Source organism: Triticum aestivum, chromosome 6A (genome assembly GCF_018294505.1).
Source record: "Triticum aestivum cultivar Chinese Spring chromosome 6A, IWGSC CS RefSeq v2.1, whole genome shotgun sequence".
Lineage (NCBI taxonomy): Eukaryota > Viridiplantae > Streptophyta > Magnoliopsida > Poales > Poaceae > Triticum > Triticum aestivum.
The window spans coordinates 281,197,393-281,224,977 of NC_057809.1; the positions used below are offsets into that span (position 1 = coordinate 281,197,393).

At 45.6% G+C, this 27,585-nt stretch overlaps 1 protein-coding gene across 2 annotated transcripts; it reads right to left on the bottom strand.

The window, feature by feature from the left end:
• Positions 1 to 3,204: 3,204 nt before the first annotated feature.
• On the bottom strand, positions 3,205 to 26,358 carry LOC123127440 (chaperone protein ClpC1, chloroplastic). 2 transcript variants are annotated; one of them, XM_044547145.1, is made up of 10 exons: positions 26,196 to 26,358; positions 25,008 to 25,599; positions 24,517 to 24,632; positions 24,268 to 24,390; positions 24,012 to 24,197; positions 15,706 to 15,921; positions 11,996 to 12,213; positions 11,184 to 11,259; positions 11,017 to 11,106; positions 3,205 to 4,762 (listed from the first exon to the last, which is right to left on the bottom strand). In XM_044547145.1, the coding sequence occupies exons 2-10, from the start codon at positions 25,552 to 25,554 to the stop codon at positions 3,584 to 3,586; spliced, it is 2,751 nt and encodes a 916-aa protein (XP_044403080.1). In that variant the 5' UTR covers positions 25,555 to 25,599; positions 26,196 to 26,358; the 3' UTR covers positions 3,205 to 3,583. The 2 variants fall into 2 exon arrangements, with proteins under 2 accessions (XP_044403080.1, XP_044403081.1); XM_044547146.1 differs by having other exon boundaries at positions 25,008 to 25,610; positions 26,196 to 26,326.
• Positions 26,359 to 27,585: the final 1,227 nt, after the last annotated feature.

The following is a 27,585-nucleotide window of genomic DNA, read 5'->3' on the forward strand; positions in this document are numbered from 1 at the left end:
GAGTTGGCATCCCTTTATCAGCAAGTGGGGGATGTCACTTCCCTCATGGAGCGGGCAGCTGACGAGGCGAACCAGGCTCGGGGGTTGCAGCACACGCGCTCCGAGATGTTCTAAGACCTCGAGCGGAGGGCTCGCCGTGCCCTAAACTCCATCTGTAAGGAGAGTGTCTCCAGCCCGCTCGTGCCCGATGACGCAAGCTACGTCGCCTTCTTCACTAGGATCGTGGAGCGGGTCGAGGGAGGTGCGAAGAAGGTGGGCAAGCTCGTGGAAGAGGAAATCTGTGACCTCCTTGTGCAGGCGTCGATGCGCATCTTTGGTCATCTCCTTCGTTCCGACCCCGACTTCAACTTCGAGGCCGTGATAGCCCCCGTGCCTAGGGTGATTCGCGACACCCTGGGGGAGAGGGTGGAGGACCATGTGGATGTTCTGATTGCATGGTTTGCCCCTGACAGCCACGAAGACCAGCACGAAGCAGAGGGGCATGGGACTGACGAAAGCGATGATGACGACATGTCTCCTTAGGCCGTCTTCCTTCTGTTTACCTGTTGACACTTGTGTATGGCCCCACGGGGATGTAAAGGGTGTTGACGGAAACTCCTTAATGATGTACCGAACCGTATTTGTGCCTTCCTAGGCTGCTTTTCCTTTATGCTTATTCTGTGTTCATAGCCCCGAGCAAGGGTTGATTGTCACTAGTATGTCGGGTTGCGATGCCCGGGCAAGGCCAAGAGATGAGCACCCCTGAGGAGAGAGGCTGAGGGCAACACGCGCCTGCTGGCTCGCTCATGAGCGCCGCATGAGGGCTTAGATACCAGAGTCCTGGTGAGGTGGTGTGCACAGGGGTAGACCCGTGGCCGTTGCTGCCTAGGTCCTTAATGCCACTGGGGCTGGCCCAAGCGCAAGCACCATGGCAAGCCCCCGCTCGCGGGACGCTCAGGAGGGGGACATTGGGCAGTCGTTGCTACTTTTTTGGAAGAAATCCAAGAAAGGAAACACCGCAAGGATAAAACACCAACCCTTCTCTGAGCAAATACACAAAAACTTCGAGCTTTATTCAGGGAAATCACAAACTCGGTTTACAAGCAAAAAAGGGAAAAGTTGTCGTGTCTGGCGCCTACACTCGTCTTCCCACCAGCACGGAGCATGGGGCCTCCACTTGGGCGTGGGCATAGTCGTTGTTCAACCGTCCGCCAGCGCGGAGCATGGGGCTTCCAGTTGGGCGTGGGGGAGAGTTCCCACGAGGTCGTGGAACGGTGCACCGGAAGGCTCCGGGGCGTGTACAGACCACCTCATTATTATGTGAGAATGTCACGGGTAGAACTTGTGGAGGTGATGGATGTTTCAGTCGTTCTGCACGGGGACCCCGTCCTCCGTCTCCAGGTGCGCGGTGCCTGGCCTGGAGACGTGGGCAACCCTGAACGGGCTTTCCCACATGGGCGAGAGCTTATGAACGCCCTCCCTGAAGAGGACCCGCCTCAGGACGAGGTCTCCAAACTCAAGAGTCTGAGGGCGGATGTTGCGGCTATGGTAACGCCGCAAGGCCTGCTGGTACCTCGCGGCGCGGAGGGAGGCCTGACGGTGGGCCTCCTCGCCGAGCACAAGATCAGTTCCCCGCGAGGCACCATGGCGTGTTTCGTCAAATGCCAAGACTCGTGGGGAACCATGCTTGATCTCAGAAGGGAGGACGGCCTCCGCCCCTAATGTCGCTTGAACTACGTCGATATTTCTCCAAAAAGGAAGGGAAGATGCAACACAGCTACGGTAGGTATTTTCCTCAGTTATGAAATCAAGGTATCAATCCAGTGGGAGAACCAAGCAACAGTATATAAATGGTACCTGCCCACAAAGAACAAATACTTGCAACCCGACGCGTAAGAGAGGTTGCCAATCCCTTTACGGTAAAAAGATAGATAGATTTATGGTAGATTAGATAAATAACTCTTGATAAAACGTGAAATAAAATAAGTAATAAAAAAGTGCAGCAATGTATTTTTGGGTTTTTTAAATAATAAATAGGTCCTTTGCAGAGGAAAGTAGGAATTTATAGAGGTGCCAGAGCTTAAAGCTTAAATTGGGAGATAAAACTTTTTAAGAGGCATATTTTTCCCGTCAAGGAAAAATGACCGAGAAATTCCCAATACTTTCCATATTAGATATATCATAGATGGTTCCTAAACAGAAAATATGAATTTATTTCTTTTTCCACCATTCTTTCACAATCCATGGGTTAGCCGTATCCACGAGTGTTTCTCGTACCAACACTTTTAAAGGAATTTATTGTTTAACAACATAGAATAAAAAATTCATTTCTAGGCTAGTCATCCCTATTACCATCATACTCTCGTGCAATGACAAGTGAATAAACACTCATACTGAGAATAACACATCTAGCATGAAAAATATTACCCAACTCCTACAACTTCATAAGCGATACGAGCACACAAAAAGGAAGTTTTATTTAAAAAATTAGAGATGCACATACAAAGCTTAGAACGGCACGAAAATACCGCATATAGGTAGGTATGATGGACTCATATGACAAAACTGAGTTTAAAGATTTTGAATGCACAAGTAGTATTTCTACTTAGTATAAGTGGAGGCTAGCAAATAGATTAAGAAGCAACCAACCAAAAAACGAAAAATTAAATAAACAAGCATTAAGCATAATTAACACATAATAATGCACCACAAGTAGTATTTTCATCATAACAATTCTAGTATTTTGACCATGAAAATTATTTTTGTATGAACCACGACAAATTGTAGTGCATGCATCATGGTAAATTTCAGTAATTCATCATAGCAATTTTAGTTTCTGTTACATGGAAAATTTGAGTCATCGACCTTGCATTTTTAAAGTAATTGACAACAGATTTCTTTTTAGTTGTGAACCATGTCAAAATTATTTCATGGATCATGACAAATTTTAGTAATTCACCATCACAAGTTTAGTTTCTTAATTCCCTTTTCTATAACATGTCAAAATTTATTTTAAATGTAGAATAAAAAATTAATTGAAACATATCATAACAACTTTGATGGCATAACACCATGAAATTTATGTGCAATGAACATGGCAACTTTCAACCCCAAAAAATCATCAAAGCATATCGATATGAAATCTAGTTTCAAAGATCTCGTCGCGACGAATTTAATGTTAAAAATGGTTTTTCAATCGGACTTTTCATTTAAAAGATAAAAAAATAAAAACCCAAAAGATTCCCATTGACATCATTAGTTTTGTCATTCCAAAAGATTTTCACTGACACCATCAGTTTCGTCATTTATACATGCATGCGGTGACATGGCATAATGTATACTAACGGGGCGGGCGTTTGGTCCGGGGGTCCTCGTGCCACATGTGTGGCAGATATCAGCATCCCAAAAATAAAGCCTCCAGATTCCTTTCAAAAGCAAAAACAGAAAATCTAGGCCTGCCGGTGAGCTACACGGAATCTTCTAGTGCCTCGCTTGCAAGCAATATCAAACGAGACAACACCACCTAATGAAAGAGAATTGGTGTTAGCTCCACGCCACAGCTTGTGCTGAAACAATGGATTCCGTAATCATGTGATCCGTATGATTAGGTGCTCAAAATAGGTGTCAGCGGCTCCAGGACACCGCTGCCACCATTGAGAACTATAACTTTGCCTTCTGAATCAACATCTACGATAGCGGAATCACCTTCTTTGACCTCGCCAGCCAGCATCTTTTCTGCCAGGCTGTCTTCCAACAGCCTCATGATAGCGCGCCGCAGTGGCCTGGCACCGTAGCTTGGGTTGTAGCCGTCATCCACCACCCTATCTCTGAATCTTTCAGTCACTTGAAGGTCGATTTCCTTTACCTTCAGCCTGTCAAACACTTCTTTCAGCATAATGTCTGCAATTTCCTTCACCTCCAGCTTTGTCAGCTGGCGGAAAACAATCATCTCATCCAATCTGTTCAAGAACTCAGGCCGGAAGTACTGCTTTAGCTCCTCAGTCACCAGGCTCTTAATCCTGTTGTAGCTGGTGTCCTTCTCATCATAGTCAAGGTCAAATCCGATCTTGCGGCCTCCCTTCTCAATGACACTGCTTCCAACATTAGATGTCATGATCAACAGCGTATTCTTGAAATCAACAGTCCGCCCCTTGCTGTCAGTCAATCTTCCATCTTCCAGTATTTGAAGCATCATGTTGAAGACGTCTGGATGTGCCTTTTCGATCTCATCAAAGAGAACTACTGTGTAAGGGCGACGACGAACTGCTTCAGTTAATTGACCACCCTCAGTATAGCCAACATATCCGGGTGGCGACCCAATTAGTTTCGAAACAGTATGTCTCTCCATGAACTCACTCATATCAAGCCTGATCATGGCTTCCTCAGAGCCAAAGTAGTACGATGCCAAAGCTTTAGCAAGTTCTGATTTACCAACACCGGTTGGTCCAGAGAATATAAAACTAGCAATAGGTCTGTTTGGGTTCTTGAGGCCAACACGGGCTCGACGGATTGCACGGCTAATAGCTTTCACAGCCTCGTCCTGGCCAATGATACGTTGATGCAGTGTTGCCTCCATCTTCAGGAGACGGTCAGATTCATCAGCGGAAACCTTCTCGACAGGTATTCCAGTCCAAGAGGAGACAATATGCTGGATATCTGCCTCCGTGACCAAAGGACCAACTTCACCAGACTCGCTCTCTGCCTTAAACATTTCCTTGCTCTTGTCAATGATGGCCGTAATCTGTGCCTTCAGTTCCATTTCTCTGTCTCTTAGTTCCCCAGCCTGTCAAACAATAAGTTGGTAGGGAAAGATCAAAAGGTAATACCAGGGAGTGGTACACTTCAGTGCTGCAATAGCAGAGGAAAAAAATATGACCAATCTGGGAGGGTTTCCATGCACAATATTACTACTCTCATTCCAAAATAAATGATCTTCACTTTGCACAACCACCAACATGCAACTTTGACTCTTTTTGTATATGAATATGTCGATAAACATTAAGAAATTATATTGTGAAACTATTTTGCAGGAAATCTAACGATACAAATTGCACCTAAGCAACCTCAATAGATTTTATTAGTTGTTTAAGAATAGACTGATAGAGAAAATTTTGACTGCACACTTTCAAAAGCCTCGTGGATGGGCTCTTGGCCAGCACAATGGTGTCTCCCCACCGGCACAAGTTTCGAACCCTGTGGATGAGATTTAACCACATTGGTTAATTTCATGAGAACATGTATCTCAAACCTTCTCTTAATTAGCGCATCTCCAACTAGACCCCCTATTCCGCCCCATTTGTCCCGGGGGACAGCCCAAACACTTCCCGGATAGAAAAATGCAACCCTGCCGGAGCCCCCATACCCAGCCCATATGTTTGGGCTGTTCGGCACACCTCAAACCGCCCAGACGCGTCCGCCACGTCAGACCCGACAGGGCGGACCCACCCCAAATCACCCAAATTGACCGCCCTCTCCCTTGCGTCAGCCCTCCCTTTCCTGCATCTGCACCGTCGTCCTCTCCGATCTTGTTCCACGTCCGCGCCACCGACCTCCTCCGTCCTAGTCGCCCAACGCCCGCTCCACCGTCCGCCCGCTGACATGGACGATGGGTTGACCGAGTCTGTGGAGGTCCCGACCATTGGAAATAAAGCAAAGACCATCACCCGCAAGGACCAGCCTATCCGGCAGTGGGCCTGCAAGAAGGCCGAGAAGCAGGCTGCAACGGAGGATGTCCTCGACTTAGAGTTCATCGCATCACGTCCGTCTACCACGCCCATGCCCTCGGGCACTCCCGCGTCGTACGGTATTCTGGCTCCGCAATGGGCGGGCATCCCGGATGACTTCACGCGACAGGACCCGACTTACGAGTTGGCATGGCACATGCCCATGGACTATTCAACGATATGTCACAACCAAACCCATAGGTAATTTGTGCACATTTGCATTATTGGACCAATTTTAGGATCGTAGTTTCTTGCGGGGCAGGTTTAGGAGTCTGTGATGGGCGATCAAGAGCGGCCAAAAGATGGGCGATCAAAATTCGCCTTTCTTTTGATATTGGGCAATCATCGAGCACACAAAAAAAGACCAAGACAAGAGGAAATGCATACTTAACCCACGAAGATATCTTGTTGTGTAAAGTTTGGTTGGCCACAAGCATGGATCCTATATGTGGAACTGAGAAAAATGGCTCGAAGTATTGGGGAAAAAAATCACGCACGGTACCATGAACACAAGCACTACATGGAACCGCATCCAATCCATACCGACCACAATAAGAGCTCTCTCCAACATAGACGGACCGCCATCCAAGAGTCTGTGAGCAAGTTTTGCGATGTCTTTGCTCAAGTGGTGAATAGGAACCAAAGTGGCATTGGAGTCCAAGGCCATATAAGCTGTGTTTGCCCATTTTTCTTGTTTGCTTCATTTCTTGAATCACTAGAGATACTAAGCTCCTTAGGAACGGGGCTCCCTGGTAAATCGAGGTTGTGGTGGGCATTGCATGGGCCCTTTTGACAGGGGTGATTCAAGTTGGCTGGATGGTTGGGCCTATTCATCGGCAATTTGTGCCTGGCATGTTGCTCCTGCGACCGGTCCAACTGAGAGAAAGAGAAAGTGCATGCACGTCTCCCCTTTCCTCTTCCTCCTCTCGCCCCTTTCCCCTGGTCTTCGCCGCCGCCACCCCACTGCTACACCGCCGCTTCCTCCCCACATCCAGGTCATTTGCCCCCACCTCCATCACTCTCTATCCCATTATGCCCATCCTTCTATTGCCATCAGTGACGGCAATCCTGGTGAAGCTGAGCCACAATGCCCTGCTTCTAGAGAGTCCGCCATCAAGGATGGTGTGGACCTTGTCAAGGAGCACCATTGCTCGTGCCTCCTCACGCTCATGCTAATTTTGCGGGCTCCATCAGCCGAAAAGGGAGGAGAAGGAAGAGAGGTACAAGGTTCTTGGATGTGCAAAGGGAGAGGATAGTGTTTGACCAGGAGAGGGTTCAGGGTAGGATGATCATCGAGACAGAGGACGAAGATGGAGAAGACGAAGAAATTGGAGGAAATGAAGCTTGAGAAGGCCAAGGCATATGAGACCATTGAGCTTGAGAGAGAAGATAAGGCTCGCGAGGATCAGGGAGGAGTTGAGGATCATGTTAGCCGACTGTAGCCTCATGGATGACCATGCCAAGGAGTGGTTCACCAACCAAAAGAAGGAGATCAACGAGTGCAATAAAGGTGATTGATTCATTCGTGTGTCGCCTATTTATGAATTGTTGGATTTTATTTGTTGTGGATTATTTTGGCTTGGGTTGAATTGCTAAATTCTATGATTGTTGAATTGGTTGTATGTTATATTGATCAAATGATCTAAGTACATGCCTTATGGATTTGAGGTTTTGGATGTGAGGGTGGGGTTGCCCGGGCAGACAAATGGGGGTCTATCGGCTATGTTACAAAAAATCCAAGGCGCATAGTCGATCATCCGAGGACCAAGCAATTACATGAGACACGACACTGATATGGCTACATCCCCGGGGCTTGACTATGGGCGCTACTCCCCGTGACACCGTCACAATACCGCACACTGGCCACCCGGGCGCCGGCACACACCGCTGGCTACCCTTGCATGTCTGTGCTATTATGTTGGCATAGGTTACATCGTGTGTCTACCCCCACTATATGAGAGGCCTAGGATACAAGTGTCCTACTAGGACATGACTCCATACCCTGTAACACAATACAGCTCAGAGTCCAACTGTAACCTACATTGTACACAATATTCGACACAACTCTAACAAACTCCACCTTGGCGAATATTCTTCACCACCATGAATTCGCCAATGCGTCAAACTTTCAAGTACATTGGACTTGAGCTTATCCCGTGAGTACAACTGCTACTCCAAAGACCCCATATGACTCCACCTGCAACTTGTAGTCCCTTCTTTTCTTGACCATAGTCAACGCTCGAGCGAAATCAAGTTCCACTTTACTCTAGTTTGCGCTCCCAACTTCCAGAGTGTCCGTTCAACACCATAACACACTGATCACTGACCTGCGTGAAAGTGAACAACTCACATATTGGGTGTCACACATAAGAGTTACCTGAACTCAACATCATCGCTCTTCCTTGACCGCTTGTCTGAAACTTGAAGGAATTTCACCGCTGGTTGTAGTCATCCCGAGTCAAATTCGCAATTGTCTCACCACATGTATGACCACCAGAGCCCTGGCCCGTCTCCATGTCCCATGCATACAGCAAGCCTTGCCGCTATTACCGCGTCGAGCCTCTGCTGTATTGGTCGAGTATCAAGGGTCGCGAACCCACACCACTCAACCCCCACTGCAGAGTACCACCAATCATCATCAACCGATGACGAGTTCCACGCTTCCAACAGACCACTAGGCTCCAGTCCGAACTACGTGCCTCTCGCTTTTTTCCCGGCTGAAATAGGCTTCGATTCTCTGGATCCTTACACCGTAGCCCCTCAATTCAGCTTCACCTTCAACAAGACTCCATGGTAGATGATCACTCCACCCTCACGCCCCCGTCGACTTCAAACTCTCATGTGCACCGTCTTGAATCAACCTCACACCATAGTCTTGTCGAAACAATACAAGCCCTCAAGCCCGTGCCACGTGTTTCCACACCCCAGAAGTCGGTCACCATCGGCATCACGCTCTTATGTCATCGTTGCTGATCCCACTACCATCTTCTGTTCCGACCGACATCCAAGATGATCCGTCAGACTATCAAGCCCGACCTAGCTGAACTTGTCCGGCTGCACGATATGCTCGAGACTCCACAAGCCTTATACGCACATCACCAATCTGCCATTGTCATGGTAAAACCTCGTGTGCAATTAGCAACACTTCCAAATGAAATTTTCACTTTCCTGGTAGTCTCCTCCATGGGTGCACCAAGCCTTTGCCCATACCCCCCAAAGTACTCTTTATTTATTGTGTTGTTGTCCATGCCACGTCAATACCATATATAATGCAGATTTTTTTTGTCCAAACAAATCTCTCGGTCTTGATTCCTTCTGCTCCCTACTCATAGCACAACGCAACAACCAACAAAGGCGCATAGCACCCTTGCACAACGCACGTGCACACCTGCACACCACAAATCACAAACTGCCAGTGCCCTCGCGACCACGCAACTGCTCCACTTGCATGCGACCGCACGCCTCACGCCAGCCCATGCCTTGGGCCGGCCGGCTGCCATCCGCCTGCGCTGCTGCTCCTGCCTCGGCCGCTACCGGACCTGCATCCCGCGCTACACCATGGGTTGGGCCTTCGCGCCTCGCACGCTGTTGCCGCTCCTGGTTTCGATCGGATCGATCCATCTGATCTGACCACTGCTTGCGCGATACGTCGCATCGCCGCCGAGAACTTCTACCTGCTTCCAATTGCTTCTTCCACTCTCGTCGAGAACCACGCCGCAGCCGACTGCATCTCAAACTCGATACTTCCTCTTAGATCAACAATCCGCAAACTCCACGCAACCTTGCTCTGATACCACTTGTTAGAATAAATCCAAGGCGCATAGTCGATCATCCGAGGACCAAGCAATCACACGAGGCACGACACCAATATGGCTACATCCCCGGGGCTTGACTATATATGAGAGGCCTAGGATACAAGTGTCCTACTAGGGCACGACTCCATTCCCTGTAAACACAATACAACTTAAGAGTCCAACTGTAACCTACATTGTACACAATATTCGACACAAATCTAACAGGCTCCTGCCCGCAGACGCGTCCACGAACATATAAGGGATCAAATTAGGCAAAGTGTGGTTAGAGATGCTCTTAGAAGTCATAGGGGCTCCTCCCCCTCGTGGTCTCATTCTAAAAGCATCAACTGCTTGAAATAGAGGTATAGTAACTCGAGTTGTCAATTGGTGAGACAATGTGTGTGGATATGATCTACACACGTAAGCACAAGATTCCGATGTATGCATGCTTCATGCATAAACCCATCTAAGATCCCACCTGATAGTGAGCTTAAGTCGGATGGGTGCATGTATTATTTAAATTTTGATATTGAGGATCGTCCAGTTGAAATGGAGGCAGATGATGGTGAGCCTGATGGCTTACCTTTGGATCCTAGGAAGGACAATGATCAGCACAACATTGATAATGCTGGGAAGGATGGCAATTTTGGTGCCAAGGGCCCTCCTGGTATACTCCTGGCCTTTTTTCCATGCACTCGATGTATTCGGCATTAATGGATATACAGGCCAGGTTTAGGTCTAGAAGTTTATGGCGTCTTAAATTACCGTTGAAGATAAAAGTATTACTTTGGTTTCTCTGCCAAGAAATTATACTAAGGATAATATAGTCAAACAGATGTGGCAAGGGGATACTCGTTGTAGCTTCTGTTATGAACAAGAAACCATTCAACGTCTCTTTTTCTATTGTTGTTTGGCACGTATCGCATGGCATGCTTTGTTTTTTAGCCTTTAATATCACCCCACCCCATAGTATTTCGCATATTTTTGGGGGTTGATAAATCTTTAAGATCTCTTATTCTAGTTGAGGCAGTAGCAGTGTTTTGGCCCATCTGGCTATGCAGAAATGATGTCGTCTTCTACAAGAAAAAAGTGCATTCCTTCATGCAGGTGCTACTCTCATGTACCAGTTGGCTGCGGTTATCAGCGTTATTACAGAAGGCATAACACAAGGTGCTGATGGAGCTTGGTGCAAAGAAGCTTGAGTAGATACCAGGGCATTTATGTCCCGGTTTGGATACCATGCCACTGATAGGCCTCTTCATGTTTAGGATAGTTTTGATTCGTATGAGGTGTAGTTATTCCATGTTTTTGATTTTGCCCTCCTTTTGGCGAGATCAAGTTTTTTATTTCTGATAAACATTGTACTAATAAGGTTGGCTATATGCATCTAAGGATGCAGTGGCCAGGGGCAATAAAAGCTTCAAAAAAAATTCTAAAAAAAAGTAACACGAGTTGCTACTAATACATGCATTCTTTAAAAGACAGCACATTAGCTCAGAGCACATTTGCAAGAAAGGTACCTTCTCAAAATCTTGGCCACGTACTGCCTCGTTCTTATCCTTGGTAACCTGGCGGAGTTCTTTGTCCAATTCTTTGGCTTCATCAGGGAGCTGCGACACATTTTCATACTTAGATAAAAAAGCATCACCGTATGTAAACTGGGTAACAATAAACTGTGTACTGATACCTGAGCATGCCTCAATCTGACGCGTGATCCAGCTTCATCAATCAGGTCGATAGCTTTGTCAGGCAGGAAACGATCACTGTATGACAATAATAAAACTTACACACTTATCAAAAATTAGAATGTTTGTAGCTACTGTGTAGAGCTCTAGTTCTACCCAAAGACAACATATATCTAAGTTTGTAACAACGAAACTACAAATCTCATCGTAATCACTAGGCTGAACCTAATATCGGCCTCAATATCCACCTCGCACTAACATTATTTCTTTTCTGCATCGGGAATTAACTAGATGACATGGAGAAGCCAGCACACATAAATGAACATCTGCAGTGCCTAAGTTAGTTTGTCGCTTATTATTAAGATTAATATTTTCAATTCTATCTAGCAACTGCTCATGGATATCGGAACAACTAAGAAATAACACAATAATTAACAAATTAAATGAGTTGGTTGATGTTTGGTTAGGTGCTGACTGCAATACACCTTTCTCCACAATTATGATACACAACATTGTTCTACTGACTTCCATTCTCTGAACTTCTTAATTTTCACCATCTTAAGTTATGGATAAACTAACAGAACAAGCCTGGCTTTAAAATTTGTAGAAATTAACACTGAAAAAATTACTAAGACATCTTGTAATTGGCCAAAAAATTGGTGTAGAATTAAATTTTTCTAAATGTTCAGGAACCATTGACGTTAAACAGAACATGTGCAACTTCAAATCAAGCTACCGCAAGACTGGACAAACTTCAACTCTGCAAACATTTTAAGAACTCATAGGACAAACCAGATCTTATACTAGTGCAAACCTGATATACTGGTATGACAATTTCGCAGCAGCAACAAGAGCATCATCTGTATATTGCAGCTTATGGTGAAGCTCATATCTCTCACGAAGACCTCTCAAAATTTGTATGGTTTCATCAACAGTCGGTTCTGGAACCTTGACTGGCTGAAATCTTCTCTCCAGTGCCGGATCTTTCTCAATATGCTTTCTGTACTCGTCCAGCGTTGTGGCACCAATACACTGACGAAAGAAAATATCAAGTCATCAACCATATGGAAAACACAGATATGTGAAGTGTTGAACTGGTATGGGCCTTGTGGCCCAATCCACTCTGGTCCAGAAGGACTAAGCCATGTAGGGGGAAGGCTAACCTAGATAAGGAGGAGCCAGATGCTGTCTGCTATGGTGCGCGGCTACAGACACGAGTGAGGCACTTCTCGCGACTCAACATGGTATCAGACCTAGGCAGCGAGGCCCGATGGGAGTGCGGCAACGGCGGGGCTCATCTCGGCGAGGACTCCTTCTCCCCATTATTCCCTCCTTTCTCCCTCTCAAGGCTGTGCGGCGGCTCGCCTCTCGCAGTTGGAGTGCGCCCGCGGCTGTGTGCGAGCGAGGGAGGCAAGGAGGCGGCGTGCTGAGCTGCATGGGTGAGCATGCGGGGGTGGCTGGTGTCGCGCTGCTGGAGCTGCTGCTGTTGTTGCTGTGTGCAGCTGCTAGCCAGGGGGAGGGGACCGTGCAGCTGGAGTGCTATGCTGCTTCGTGCTGTTGGAGGCTGTTTGCAGAGGAGAAGAAGGCCGTGGAGGCTGCTTGTTCCTGCTGCTGTTTGCAGAGAAGGCTGCGACTGGGCTGCTCTGCTGCTGCTACTGAGTGTTTGGTGCGGAGCACCCCATGGACTCTACACCAACACCGCAAGCGCGAAGTGAACCGATGACTAGAGCATGCGCACTTGCTATTGAAAACAAGGTTAACTCCTCTTGAAACTACCCTTCATTTCGTATGAGACATGCCTACTACCTCAAGCGGAGACCCTATGCATACTCAGGTACCAAGGAAGCAACCAAAGCCATTGCGGAAGAGGAGCACCGAGAAGAGAAGGAGAAGGATCCTTAAGAACCCAGTACTACCGGGCACCACCCTGGTACTACCGGCCCCATGGTACTTCCAGGCCTACTACTGGCCTCGACGACCCCTGCGGTGCCAAGCTACTGTTTTGGGCCGGCACTTCACCGGCACCAGCCCGGAACTACCGGCTCCGACACCAGAACTACAGGCCTGGACGGCACCAGTGCCCAGGTGCCAGTACTTCCGGCCCTACTCCGGCCGTGCAAACTTCAGGCCACACAGAACTACCGACCATGACCCCAGAACTACCGGCCACCAAACCGGTACTACTGGCCTGCCTGCGCGCAGTGAGTTGGGCCACGGCCTATGTACCCCTCTCTACCTCCCTAGACTATATATTCCATGCCTAGATTTCGAATTAGAGTTAGCAAAGTATATTAGACAAAACAAAGATGGCCCTGCTCATCTACCTCTCCAATTGGAGAAGAATCCCAAGGGATTATCAACACCGCCCTTGTGGGGAAGATCCATCTTGGATTCAAGCCCCCATCTCCCTAGTGGATTGAGAAGAACCTACCCTTGTTACCTTCCCTTTGTTGGGATTGGATCTTGAAACTTGTGTGGTTTGCTTTGAGAGTCGATGTATGATTTGGATCTTGCCTTGGTGGGTTCCCAACTCCCGAGAAGCCCGCGAGAAGCCAGGTCCGAACGTAGCGCTCCGAGAATCTGGGCTCCTGGAGAATGGAGCAGCAGGCAGTTGCAATTTTTGGGGCAGCCCCCGGCCCAGCTTTCGAAAAAACAAGAAAGCAGGGTTGTAGGAATTTACAACTCGATTGCCCTCCCAAACGTGGACGCTCGAACCGTTTTCCTCTCGCGACTGCGCTCGAACCATTTTCTCCGCGAGAAGCCAGCTCGCCCAGCCGAACGCGAGGCCCATCTCCCGCAAGAACCCTTAAGTCTTCTCTTCCACCTCCAATTGTGGCAAGATTGGGCCACCTAGGGCTTCCCCTACATCAGTGTTGCTGTTGTTGATCCTCCCAAGTGACGATGGGGTGAACCCAAAAGGCCTTTACTGAGATTCTCGAGGCAGATCTCTCGGTTCCTCGCGGGCTCGAACTCTAGTGGCCATCCTTACTTTGACAGGAAGTGGGCTTCAGTAAGATCGAGCTGTCGCCCACTGACATCAAGCTAGCGGGTGCTACCAACTCGGTCTTCGCGAGGCAATGCGGCATGTGGAGTCAGAAAGACCTTGATGAATACTTTGTTGGGCACTGTGAAGAACCCAGGAGACCGAGACTAATGTGGAGGAAAGAAGTGGAAGACCATCAACTCTTGCTTATTGGGTGGTTGTTGAAACTCAGTGGTGCCCTCCATTGGACGCTATGTGGAGGGACTATCCACATCTGTTGAGATATGGAAGATTCTGTCCACCCAGTACTCTGGCAAGGGCAATGTCATGCTCATTGCTCAGGCTGAGAGGAAGATTAGTCGGATGCGCCAAGGTGACATGTTAGTGATGGCATATGTGGCAGAGTTGCAGGCTTTGTGGGCAGACCAGGATAACTGTGATCCTCTGGAACTCTATGATGCGGCTACAATCGAGTCAGGGCACAAGTGGATGGCACGCAGGCGTGTGCTGAAACTTTTGGATGGCCTCAAAGGTTGTTTGGCAGGAAAGCATACCTACTATACCAAACTCTCCTGTGCCTACTATTGATGAGGCTATTGCAGCGATGACTCAAGAAGAGGTGCGGCTTTCTCTTGAACAAGCAGACGTGAAGGTTGTGCCTACTTCGATGTTTGTAGTCACTGAGCGCATGGAGTGGAGAGATCCCAGGGGCTGAGATACTTGAAGGGCACACCGGGTAAAGGGTTGTGGTTTGCGAAGAGTGAACATCTTGAGGTGGATGGCTATAGTGACTCTGATTGGGCTTAGTTGTCAAGATGATAGAAGATCAACTTCTGGCTACTGTGGGTTTGTGGGAGGAAACAGACTGTTGTGTCTAGATCAACAGCAGAAGCTGAGTATAGAGCCTTATCTCAAGGGTTGAGTGAGATGCTCTGGGTGAAGCACCTACTGGGCAAGTTGAAACTTCTGAGGACGGGACCATTGAGGGTGTGGTGTGACAATCAGTCAGCTATACGCATTGCTGTTCAACATGATAGGACAAAACATGTGAAAATTGATCACTTCTTCATTAAGGAGAAACTTGATGCTGGGATCATCAGCCTTACTCATGTCAGCTCTGGGCAGCAGTTTGCAGATTGCTTGAAGGGACCGGGAACAAAGGACCGTAACTTGGCATGTGACAAGATGGGGATGATAGATATCTACCACCCATCTTGAGGGGGAGCGTTGAGCCAGTATGAGCCTTGGCCTGGCCCAGCTCCACTCTGGTCCATACGGCCCAAGCCCATGTGGGGGGAGGCTGATAAGGAAGAGCCAGACGCTGTCTGGTCTGGTGCGCCGTTACACACACGAGAGAGGTACTTCTCGCGACTCAACATGAAGCAATTATATCTATCGTGGTTGACTGTCAACTTAAATACAAGTTGCATAAATATATCAAGTCACCTACTGGACACGGGTTTTGACGACATCTAATGCACAGAACCAAAAGAAGGGAGCAAGATAAACAGAAACGGCTTACAACTTTTTCTTGTCATTACCTGCAATTCACCTCTTGCAAGAGCAGGTTTCAAGATGTTGGCTGCATCGATTGCACCCTCAGCTGCACCAGCTCCAATCAAAGTGTGCACTTCATCAATGAAGAGAATGATATCATCACTTTGCTTAATTTCCTCCATAAGCTTCTTCAGCCTTTCTTCAAACTCTCCACGATACTTGGTGCCAGCAACAAGCAGCCCCATGTCAAGTGTAATAACCTAGGTAGTCAAAACAACACAAAATAATTAATATCTTGGAAGAGCAGTAAAGATATACTATATGGAAACATATGTTTTTAATGCATCATCCACTAGCAATGTTGGCCTCGAGAATACCTGTCAGGTAAGGAGCATGATGCTTTTTGGGCAGAAAACTTAAATCCAACAACGGGCCAGCTTATGTAGACAGCAGAAGAAAATGATGAGGACATCAATACCATTGTTACACCCACAGCCCCTACTGTTACATATACTGGACCAATTACTAGAGCTCGCGCACGCCAATTAAATTACCAGGTACTTTCGTTTCTTGGTAATGATTCTAATGTTCATGAGATTATGATGCTGCCTAAATTGGATACATTTGTTTTGCTTACAAATGAAGGGCCTAGCTTGGAGAAGGATGAACATTGGAGCAAGAACACGCATGGAGTTGATGGCATGCGCAAGGGGATCAAGAACGGAGTTACAAGTGATGATTTCAGGACTTTGAAGCCGCCATAAGGAGTGCATGAAGCCTTGGACGAAATATACAAGATGCCACTTCATAATATTCGTCCATAGGCTATTCTAGGTGCTACGTCACCTTATTAATGGGCCAGGCCCATGTAATTTCGAAATACTTAAGTATAGGCTATTTTTAGAGTCCGTATGTGTGGGGAAACAAGAGTTAGGGTTGGTTTCGGACCCCACCCTCAAGAGCCACGAAATTCCCCCCCTCTTCCTCCATATATACAGCCCTTAGGGCGTCGTTTAGACTTTGGGTTTTGTTTAGATTAAAAGTTCGCCATAGCTGCAACTTCGCGTACTTCATTTGTGTCCAACGACCAGACCAAGACGTCACAGAACCCCACCTTGATCAATAAAGCTTTCATCTTATATTCGCAATATCCCGATTGCAATCTCAGTTTCTTGCTTGTTCTTCGTTTGTTCGCAGGAAACAGACCCTCGTGGTCAGGTTGATCGTGCTCCGGCGTGGTCAATAACCCTCGGAAGTTGGTTTAGCGATTGCTAAGGCGCGACGTCTCGCACGTTCGTAGTCGGATCGTCAAGGTCGACTCCCACAGAAAACGATAGCCACCATCTCATCGAAACATCGGGACACCTTAGCCTCTATCAAGTGGTATCAGATTTCCAAATTGCTCGGTGAGATTTTACAGTTTTTCGTAGATTAGATCGAGTCTGTTCTTCATACCTACAGTCCACGAAAAAGCCACACAAAAAAATTAGGGTTAGTTCATCATATCCGAACCAATTTGAGCCTTTGCATAATCTTTTTAGGGTTTTTGCTTTGTTGAATTTACGGTTGCATCGTCGTGTCAAGTTGCTGGTCTTAGAGTCTAATCTTTTAGAGTTTCGAGTTCTGGTCATAAGTTGTCACGCCGCCGCCGCACCATCATCATCGCCCATCTACCACTTTTGCTTATCCGCCACCGCTCTGAATCCATATCCATATACCACCACCAATCCGTATCCATATACCACCACCAATCTCTATCCATATACCACCACCGCTACCATATACCACCACCGCTGCTATATACCACAACCATATATCCACCACCAATCCGAGTTCTTTTCATATTAGGTTTGTTCTTGAGATCAATCTAAATTCCAATTCGTATTTCCTTGCCTGCGTAGGTCTCGAAAAAAAAAAGTCTGGAGACCCCCGGGCAGTTTTTAGGCCAAAATTTTCACGGGCAAATTTTTTTTTCCCTATCCTATTTTTAGGCTTTTCTGAGTCTTTTGAGCCACGTGCCATCATAGTGATTTTTTGTCGCACTTTTTCGTCGTCGCTGCCCTGATTTCCGAAAAAAAAAGCGAAAAAAAAATTTCGTGCCCATCCTATCAGTTTGACGAGGGAAGAGTTTTGAGACACTCGCCATTATAGTGATTTTTCGCAAAAAAAAAGGAGCGCAAAAAAAAGAGCAAAAAAAAAAGAGTTCCAGAGTGTGCTTTTCCCTTATTTACGTGCAGCGCCGTGATTTTGTTAGTGTTCTAGGCTCGCGTCTCTAGCACGGTCTAGCCTAGGACCAGCACAGTACCGTCGTTGAGCGTTTATTCAACTTTGTATCTCTGAATTGATTATTGCTGACCCTTTTTGCTACCATACTATAAGCCTTCCCAGCTCCACATACATCTACATCGTGCGTTTGACTTTCCCTGGCAATCGCTCTATCCAAGCTTTTGAGAGTTTTGACTACAACGGTTGCCGATCACCGCCTGCTGCTGGGTAAGAACTGGTAAGAATTTGAGATTTGCTTGACGGATTTGTGACACCCGCCACCACCACCACTTGTTAGTAGTCTGTAGGATCATATTCTTGTGTGTTTCTATTGCTGCTAACCATGCCAGGATCACAAGCCGACGAGACTGACTAGGAGAACTTGACGAACAAGGAGCTTCATGATACGTTTCAGCAAATGATGAGTGGACAGGTGCAAGATGTGATAAACAGATTTGAAGAGGTCCTGGAGAAGATAGATGGCATGGAGAAGACGTTTGAAACAAAGCTCGATAACAAGTTTGCTGAATTGCTTTCGCGTTTTCCACCACCACCACTGGCTGCTCCTGCCGCACCTCTGCAACAACAGCAACAACACTGATTACCTCCACGTCGGGAAACAGCCCTCCGCCGAGCGAGCCGTGTCCCTCTTCTGTCGGGCCAAACTGCTGGTGCTGTTGTTGATACTTCTGTGGCTCCTACTGCTGATGTGGAGGAGGATGATTATGTGGGAGATTATGAGGATGAGGTTGATCAAAATCAGAACTACGTGCCACCACCAGCACAGCAACCACCAGGTCGTCCACATGCAAATAATGGCAATGGTAGGGCTCACCCTCAGGTACGAGATCATGACCATCTCCCTAAACTAAAATTGAATATTCCACCATTTGAGGGTAGATATGTTCCTGATATATATCTTACTTGGGAGTTAGAAACTGAACAACGATTTACATATTTACAATATCCCGAGGAGAGACGTGTTCCTGCTGCTGTTTGTGCTTTCACTAGTTTTGCATGTGTTTGGTGGTCTAAGCATTGTAGATTATATCCTATTCCGGCTACTTGGGCTGCTTTGAAAAATGCTATGCGTACTCGTTGGGTTCCACCATATTATCAACGTGAATTACTTCAAAAATTGCAGCGCTTAAGACAGGGAAAAAATTCTGTAGAAGAATATTATCAGGAATTACAAACTGGCATGATTAGATGTGGTATTGTTGAGGAGAATGAAGCTATGCTGGCACGTTTTATGGGTGGATTAAATAGAGAAATTCAGACGATTCTAGAGTATAAGGAGTATACTAATATCACTCGTTTATTCCATCTTGCTTGTAAAGCTGAACGTGAAGTGCAGGATCGACAGGCATTGGCGCGGACTAACTTTTCTGCAGGTCGACCTTCATCATGAATACCACGTGCATTATCTACTTCCACACGTTCTGCTACACCGGCGCCTCCGTCGGCTGCCACCTCCAACCGTGATACAATAAAGCAGGCACAATCACCACTATCTGCCAAGAGCACACCTTCTGGGCCTGGAAAGAGCTCTTCTTCATCCATGGCATCAACAGGGCAAACACATGATATTATTTGTCGACGTTGCAAGGGTGGAGGACATTATGCGAGAGAATGCCCATCTAAGCGTGTGATGATTGTTACTGAGGATGGTGGGTATGAGTCCGCTAGTGACTATGATGAGGAGACTTTGGCTCTTATTACACGTGACGAACACGGTGGAGACGATTCTGATCATGAGACGCAATACATGGCTCCTGAAGATGCTGACAGGTATGAATGTTTAGTTGTTCAACGTGTTTTGAGTGTGCAGGTTACACAAGCTGAGCAAAATCAGAGGCATAATTTGTTCCATACAAAGAGAGTTGTGAAGGAATGTTCTGTTCGCGTCATCATAGATAGAGGGAGCTGCAATAACTTGGCTAGCATGGAGATGGTGGAGAAGCTATCTCTCACCACAAGACCACATCCACATCCTTACTACATCCAATGGTTCAACAACAGCAGCAAGATTAAGGTAACACGTATTGTTCGTGTGCATTTTAGTATCTCTACATATGCTGATTATGTTGATTGTGATGTGGTACCTATGCAAGCATGTTCCTTATTACTTTGTAGACCATGGCAATTTGATAAAAATTTTGTACACCATGATAGAAACAATCGGTATACTCTTGTTCATAACGATAAAAATATTACTTTGCTTCCTATGACTCCTGATTCCATTTTGAAAGATGATATTAATAGAGCTAATAAAGCAAAACAGGAGAGTGAAAATCAGATTGTGGCAAAAGAATTTGAGCACCAAATGAAGCCTAATAATAAACCATCTACTGTTGTTTCTGAAATTAAATTGAAAAGTGCATGTTTACTTGCCACCAAATCTGATATTGATGAGCTAGATTTTAGCAAATCTGTTTGTTATGCTTTTGTGTGCAAAGAGGCATTATTTTCATTCGAGGACGTGCCTTCCTCTTTGCCCCCTGCTGTCACTAACATTTTGCAGGAGTTCGCTGACGTCTTTCCACAAGACGTGCCACCGGGATTACCACCTATTCGAGGGATTGAGCATCAAATTGACTTAATTCCCGGTGCTTCGCTACCCAAGCGTGCACCATACCGTACCAATCCAGAGGAGACGAAGGAGATTATGCGTCAAGTACAAGAACTGCTCGACAAAGGTTATATACACGAATCCCTTAGTCCTTGTGATGTACCTATCATTTTAGTGCCGAAAAAGGATGGTACGTCGCGTATGTGCGTTGATTGTAGAGGCATTAATAATATTACTATTCGTTATTGTCATCCTATTCCTAGGTTAGATGATATGCTTGATGAATTGAGTGGCTCTACAATATTCTCCAAAGTTGATTTGCGTAGTGGATACCATCAAATTCGTATGAAATTGGGAGATGAATGGAAAATAACATTTAAAACTAAGTTTGGATTATATGAGTGGTTAGTCATGCCTTTTGGGTTAACTAATGCACATAGTACTTTCATGAGGTTAATGAACGAAGTTTTACGTGCTTTCATTGGACGATTTGTGGTAGTTTACTTTGATGACATATTGATTTATAGCAAATCTTTGGAGGAACATTTGGAACATTTACGTGCTGTTTTTATTGCTCTACGTGATGCACGTTTGTTTGGAAACCTTGGAAAGTGCACCTTTTGCACCGACCGAGTATCTTTTCTTGTCTATGTTGTTATTCCACGGGGAATTGAAGTTGATAAAGCCAAGATTGAAGCTATTGAGAGTTGGACGCAGCCCAAAACGGTCACACAAGTGAGGAGTTTCCTTGGCCTCGCTGGATTCTATAGGCGTTTTGTGAGAGATTTCTGCACCATGGCTGCACCTCTCAACGAGCTTACAAAGAAGGATGTGCCTTTTGTTTGGGGTACCGCACAGAAAGAAGCCTTCACGGTATTGAAAGATAAGTTGACACATGCTCCTTCACTCCAACTTCCTGATTTTAATAAGACTTTTGAGCTTGACTGTGATGCTAGTGGAATTGGATTAGGAGGTGTGTTATTACAAGATGGCAAACCTGTTGCATACTTTTCTGAAAAATTGAGTGGGCCTAGTTTGAACTATTCTACGTATGATAAAGAATTATATGCTCTTGTTCGGACCTTTGAAACATGGCAACATTATTTATGGCCCAAGGAATTTGTTATACATTCTGATCATGAATCTTTGAGACACATTAAAAGTCAAGCAAAACTGAACCGTAGACATGCTAAATGGGTTGAATTCATTGAGACTTTCAACACAAGAAGGGTAAAGAAAATGTTATTGCTGATGCCTTGTCTCGTCGTTATACTATGCTTTCACAACTTGACTTTAAAATATTTGGTTTGGAGACCATCAAAGATCAATGTGTTCATGATGCTGAATTTAAAGATGTATTGCAGAATTGTAAGGAAGGGAGAACTTGGAACAATTTCGTTCTTAACGATGGATTTGTGTTCCGTGCTAACAAGCTATGCATTCCAGCTAGCTCCGTTCGTCTTTTGTTGTTGCAGGAGGCGCATGGAGGAGGGTTAATGGGACACTTTGGCGTCAAGAAGACGGAGGATATACTTGCTACACATTTCTTTTGGCCAAAGATGAGACGGAATGTTGAGCGTTTTGTTGCTCGCTGCACTACATGTGAAAGAGCTAAGTCACGACTCAATCCTCATGGTTTATATATGCCTTTGCCTGTACCTAGTGTTCCTTGGGAGGATATATCTATGGACTTTGTTTTAGGTTTACCTCGAACAAAAAAGGGGAGGGATAGCATATTTGTTGTCGTAGATAGGTTCTCGAAAATGGCACACTTTATACCATGTCATAAAAGCGATGATGCTGTTAATGTTGCTGATTTGTTCTTTCGTGAAATTATTCGCTTACATGGTGTGCCAAATACTATTGTTTCAGATCGTGATACTAAATTTCTTAGCCACTTTTGGAGATGTTTATGGGCTAAGTTGGGGACTAAGCTGCTTTTTAGTACTACTTGTCACCCCCAAACTGATGGACAAACTGAAGTAGTCAATAGAACTTTGTCTACTATGCTTAGGGCTGTTTCGAAGAATAACAAGAAAATGTGGAAAGAATGCTTGCCTCATATTGAATTTGCTTATAATCGTTCATTGCATTCTACTACTAAGATGCGCCCTTTTGAAATTGTGTATAGTTTCCTACCTTATGCACCTATTGATTTGTTGCCTCTTCCATCTTCAGAGAAGGTTAATTTTGATGCTAAAGAACGTTCTGAATTGATTTTAAAAATGCATGAGTTAACTAAGGAAAACATTGAGCGTATGAATGCTAAATATAAACTTGCTGGAGATAAGGGTAAAATACATGTTGTGTTTGCGCCTGGAGATCTTGTTTGGTTACATTTGCGTAAAGATAGATTTCCTAATCTGCGCAAATCAAAGCTAATGCCATGTGCTGATGGTCCTTTTAAGGTGTTAGAGAAAATAAATGATAATGCATATAAACTTGAGCTACCTGTAGATTTTGGGGTTAGTCCCATTTTTAACATTGCAGATTTGAAGCCTTATTTGGGTGAGGAAGATGTGCTTCCGTCGAGGACGACTTCATTTTTCAAGAAGGGAAGGATGATGAGGACATCAATACCATTGTTACACCCACAGCCCCTACTGTTACATATACTGGACCAATTACTAGAGCTCGCGCACGCCAATTAAATTACCAGGTACTTTCGTTTCTTGGTAATGATTCTAATGTTCATGAGATTATGATGCTGCCTAAATTGGATACATTTGTTTTGCATACAAATGAAGGGCCTAGCTTGGAGAAGGATGAACATTGGAGCAAAAACACGCATGGAGTTGATAGCATGCGCAAGGGGATCAAGAACAGAGTTACAAGTGATGATTTCAGGACTTTGAAGCCGCCATAAGGAGTGCATGAAGCCTTGGACGAAATATACAAGATGCCACTTCATAATATTCGTCCATAGGCTATTCTAGGTGCTGCGTCACCTTATTAATGGGCCAGGCCCACGTAATTTCGAAATACTTAAGTATAGGCTATGTTTAGAGTCCGTATGTGTGGGGAAACAAGAGTTAGGGTTGGTTTCGGACCCCACCCTCAAGGGCCACGAAATTCCCCCCTCTTCCTCCATATATACAGCCCTTAGGGCATCGTTTAGACTTTGGGGTTTTGTTTAGATTAAAAGTTCGCCATAGCTGCAACTTCGCGTACTTCGTTTGTGTCCAACGACCAGACCAAGACGTCACAGAACCCCACCTTGATCAATAAAGCTTTGATCTTATATTCGCAATATCCCGGTTGCAATCTCAGTTTCTTGCTTGTTCTTCGTTTGTTCGCAGGAAACAGACCCTCGTGGTCAGGTTGATCGTGCTCCGGCGTGGTCAATAACCCTCGGAAGTTGATTTAGCGATTGCTAAGACGCGACGTCTCGCACGTTCGTAGTCGGATCGTCAAGGTCGACTCCCACAAAAAACGATAGCCACCATCTCATCAAAACATCGGGACACCTTAGCCTCTATCAGAAAAATACGCAACTAAGAGTTTTACACTAACCTTTTTTCCTTCAATTGTTTCTGGAACATCCCCGTTGGTAATACGCTGTGCAAGTCCCTCTGCAATAGCAGTCTTGCCAACACCTGGCTCTCCAATTAGGCAAGGGTTGTTCTTTGTTCGCCTGCCTAATATTTGGGTGACACGCTCAATTTGGTCCTGCCTGCCAACAACTGGATCTAGTTTACCCTGCAAAACATAACAGATTCACATCCAATGTAATGCAGCAAAGAAGCGCAGCAATGGGAAATGAAATTACCTCTTCAGCTAGCTTCGTCAAATTAGTACCATATTCTTCAAGTGTGGGCATTTTTTGACCACTGCTTCCACCACCAACACCAGCACCAACAGCTTCTGTGCTTTCACCAACCATTCTTATGACCTGCATAGCAAGTCATTTATTATGTCTTATATAGTGCAACTTGAAAAATGTGAACTGGAAGGCAAAGGTAAGAATATTGTCTGTGTACAGAAACATGTGAACTGAAAGGCGAAGAAAGAGGATTGCCTGTGTGCGGATGTTGTTTGGATCAGCGCCTAGACTTTCTAGCACTCGGGCAGCCACACCTTCACCTTCACGAAGCAAGCCCAGCAGCAAGTGTTCAGATCCTATGTAATTATGACCTGACCATTGAAGTACCATGGGTAGGTTAACTATCAAATCTACACTGAGAACAGATACATAAGGGACAGATTGTCAATATATGGGCATATGCATTCAGCCCATTACTTCCGTAGGCCCAAAAGCCCATTAAATACACGTACGCCCTTCCATCATGACCTTAAATTATACCATGAGCAACTTTTTCGAGTACAAACTGTATAATTTTTGTGGCACATAATCTACATTCATTGGTCAGACTGATGGTCAAAAATTAACACTGACATACATGGGCGCCATGTAAATTAGGACAGAGGGAGCAGCATGACCTTAAATTGTCTGCATAAAGCATGAGAAATAATATGAGCTGAAGTTGATGGGTCTTAAAATGTCAATACCAAGTTGACGAGCTTCTTCAAGCGACAGCTCCAACACACGCTTTGCACGGGGTGTGAAAGGAATCTCAACGGCCACAAAACCACTGCCTCGCCCAATGATCTTCTCAACTTCTACACGAGCATCCTTAAGATTGATGCCCATTGACTTAAGAACCTTAGCTGCAATACCTGTACCCTCCCCAATAAGGCCAAGCAGGATCTGCTCTGTCCCAACAAAATTGTGGCCTAGACGTCTCGCTTCCTCTTGAGCAAGCATAATCACCTTGATTGCTTTCTCTGTGAAGCGCTCAAACATGGCACGGACAACCATTCTAGACCCCTTCCCTCTTGGACGTGCAAGCTGACTTGCCACAATAGAGCCGAAATCATGCCTGACCACAGATTTCGTATCAAGAAAGTTTGCCCTCCTCAGTCCTTGAAAACCTCCAAGGGTAATGGTTTGTGTCTCCATACTACGGAACGATGTCGCCCTGGCACGCCCACGGACCTGAGCGCAGCTGTTATATACAGTAGGAACAATTGCTGACTGGACCAGAGCCCCCTCCATGCCTGTATGTCTAAAGGAAACTTGAAGCTACCCTTCTACCAAGACCTGAAAATGTACTGCTGAAAATGGTGAGCATAGACAAAATGCCATGATGGTCGTCGGTGCAGCTAAGACAGACACTTTATTTATTGGATAACAGCAAGTAAACGGCACCCCGCAAGGCAAGAAGGTCTGATACGTATCCCAAGCCACTCTAAAGCAAGCCGAAACTGAATCAGCAGCAGAATTGCATATATATAGAAGAAAAACATCGCAGTTTCTCCCACGGATATCAATGAAATTTAGTTTTATACAAGCACTAGGGATAATGATGCACTTCAAATCCACTGACAAAATCGTTCCCAAACCCTAATACCGAAGACTAGCACAGCACAGCCAAGGTGCCCAATAGCCAATCCAATCCCAACCTCAAGGGCAATAGGCCGCCCTACCATTACAAGCATAAGCTGGCGAGCTAAATGGAGCTCCTACTAGTACAGAAATGGCGAAAATAGTTGGTGCAGAACCAAAATACCAGGAAGGAAATTCGAGGAAAAGAGAGAAAGAAAAACAATAACTCTTATGGGAAACATCGACTGCGAATCGCCAGAGCACGCCAAGGGACAAGATACGGAGAAGCAATGAGTTGAGCGATCTGATACCTTGCGTACGAGGAGGGGCAAACCATGGGAGGGAGGGGGGCGGCTTCGGGAGGAAGAAGAGAAAGGATATGAAGTTTATACACGGGGCGGGGACAAGTATGGATAAGAAGAGTCGGCTGCGTTACGTCACTCGCCGCTGGCATTCCCTTTCCTAGATGCTCCGCGCGAACCCTCTCAGATTTTATTTTTTTTTGAGACAAGCGAACCCTCTCAGGTACGAGAGCTCTTCGCCAGCGCCTTCAGCGCCCGCTAGCGAACCCAGCGCCCGCTGCGTGCTTGCATGGGCTTGGCCCAGCAACGCGCGCTGGCTCCCGCTCGCTAGCCGCCCACTCGATCGCTCGATCGCTGGTACACACAGCACGCTCGATCGCTTTTTTTTTCTCTTCCCCAGAATTGCTACATTATGTCATGATTTCTCTTAGGAAAAAACCAACAGGTTTTCTACAGTACATACTCTGGTTTTTAGGAAAAAGTTCATTGAATTCGAAAAAAAGTTCACCGAATTTGCAAAAAAGTTCATCAATTTTAGAAAAAAAATGTTGAATACAAAAAAAAGTTCATCAAATTTGAAAAAAGTTCATCGAATATGAAAAAAGTTCATCGATTTTGAAGAAAAGTTTATCGGATTTGAAAAAGGTTCATCGAATTCGAAAAAAAGTTCATCGGATTCAAAAAAAGTTCATCAATTTTGAAAAAAAAAGTCGAATATGAAAAAAGTTCATCAAATTTGAAAAAAGTTCATCGAATTTAAAAAAATTCATCTAATATGAAAAAAAGTTCATCGGATTTGAAAAAAGTTCATCGAATTTGGAAAAAAGCTCATTGGATTCAAAAAAAGTTCATCGAAGTTAAAAACAGTTCGCCAGATTTGAAAAAAAAAGTTCATCGATTATGGAAAAAGTTCATTGAATTTGTAAACAAAAAGTTCGTCCATTTTCCGGAAAAAATGTGAAGAAATATTTTTTCTCGAATTTAAACAATGGAAAAAAGAAAATGCAAAGAAAGAAAGTGTAGAAAAGATGTATATTATCACATCAAGCTTGATGGCGGTGGTTGTTGAGTCGTCTCACGTATTGTTAGGTCGGGGGTTTGATTCTCTGTCGAGAGCGGTCTTTTTTGCGCTATAAAAACCTATAGCGAACGTTGTGATGGGCCGGCCTGTTAGTAGCGAACGAAGGGAGGGGGATGTGCGCCCGATTGTGGAAATAGTTGTATCGGGCGCAACGGGCGCCGAATAGGAGTTGTTCCTGCAATCGGGCGCACACCCCCGCTTCCTTCCTTCGCTACTAAAGGGCCGGCCCACCTTACCTTTTTGCGCTATAAAAACCTATAGCGAACGTTGTGATGGGCCGGCCTGTTAGTAGCGAACGAAGGGAGGGGATGTGCGCCC

Coding starts and splice junctions, on each gene's coding strand:
- LOC123127440 (XM_044547145.1), bottom strand. CDS start 25,554: ATGGAGGGGGCTCTGGTCCAGTCAGCAATTGTTCCTACTGTATATAAC. Junction 24,633..25,007: donor TGAAGAAGCTCGTCAACTTG/GTATTGACATTT, acceptor TTCAATGGTCAG/GTCATAATTACATAGGATCT. Junction 24,391..24,516: donor CAAACAACATCCGCACACAG/GCAATCCTCTTT, acceptor CTTGCTATGCAG/GTCATAAGAATGGTTGGTGA.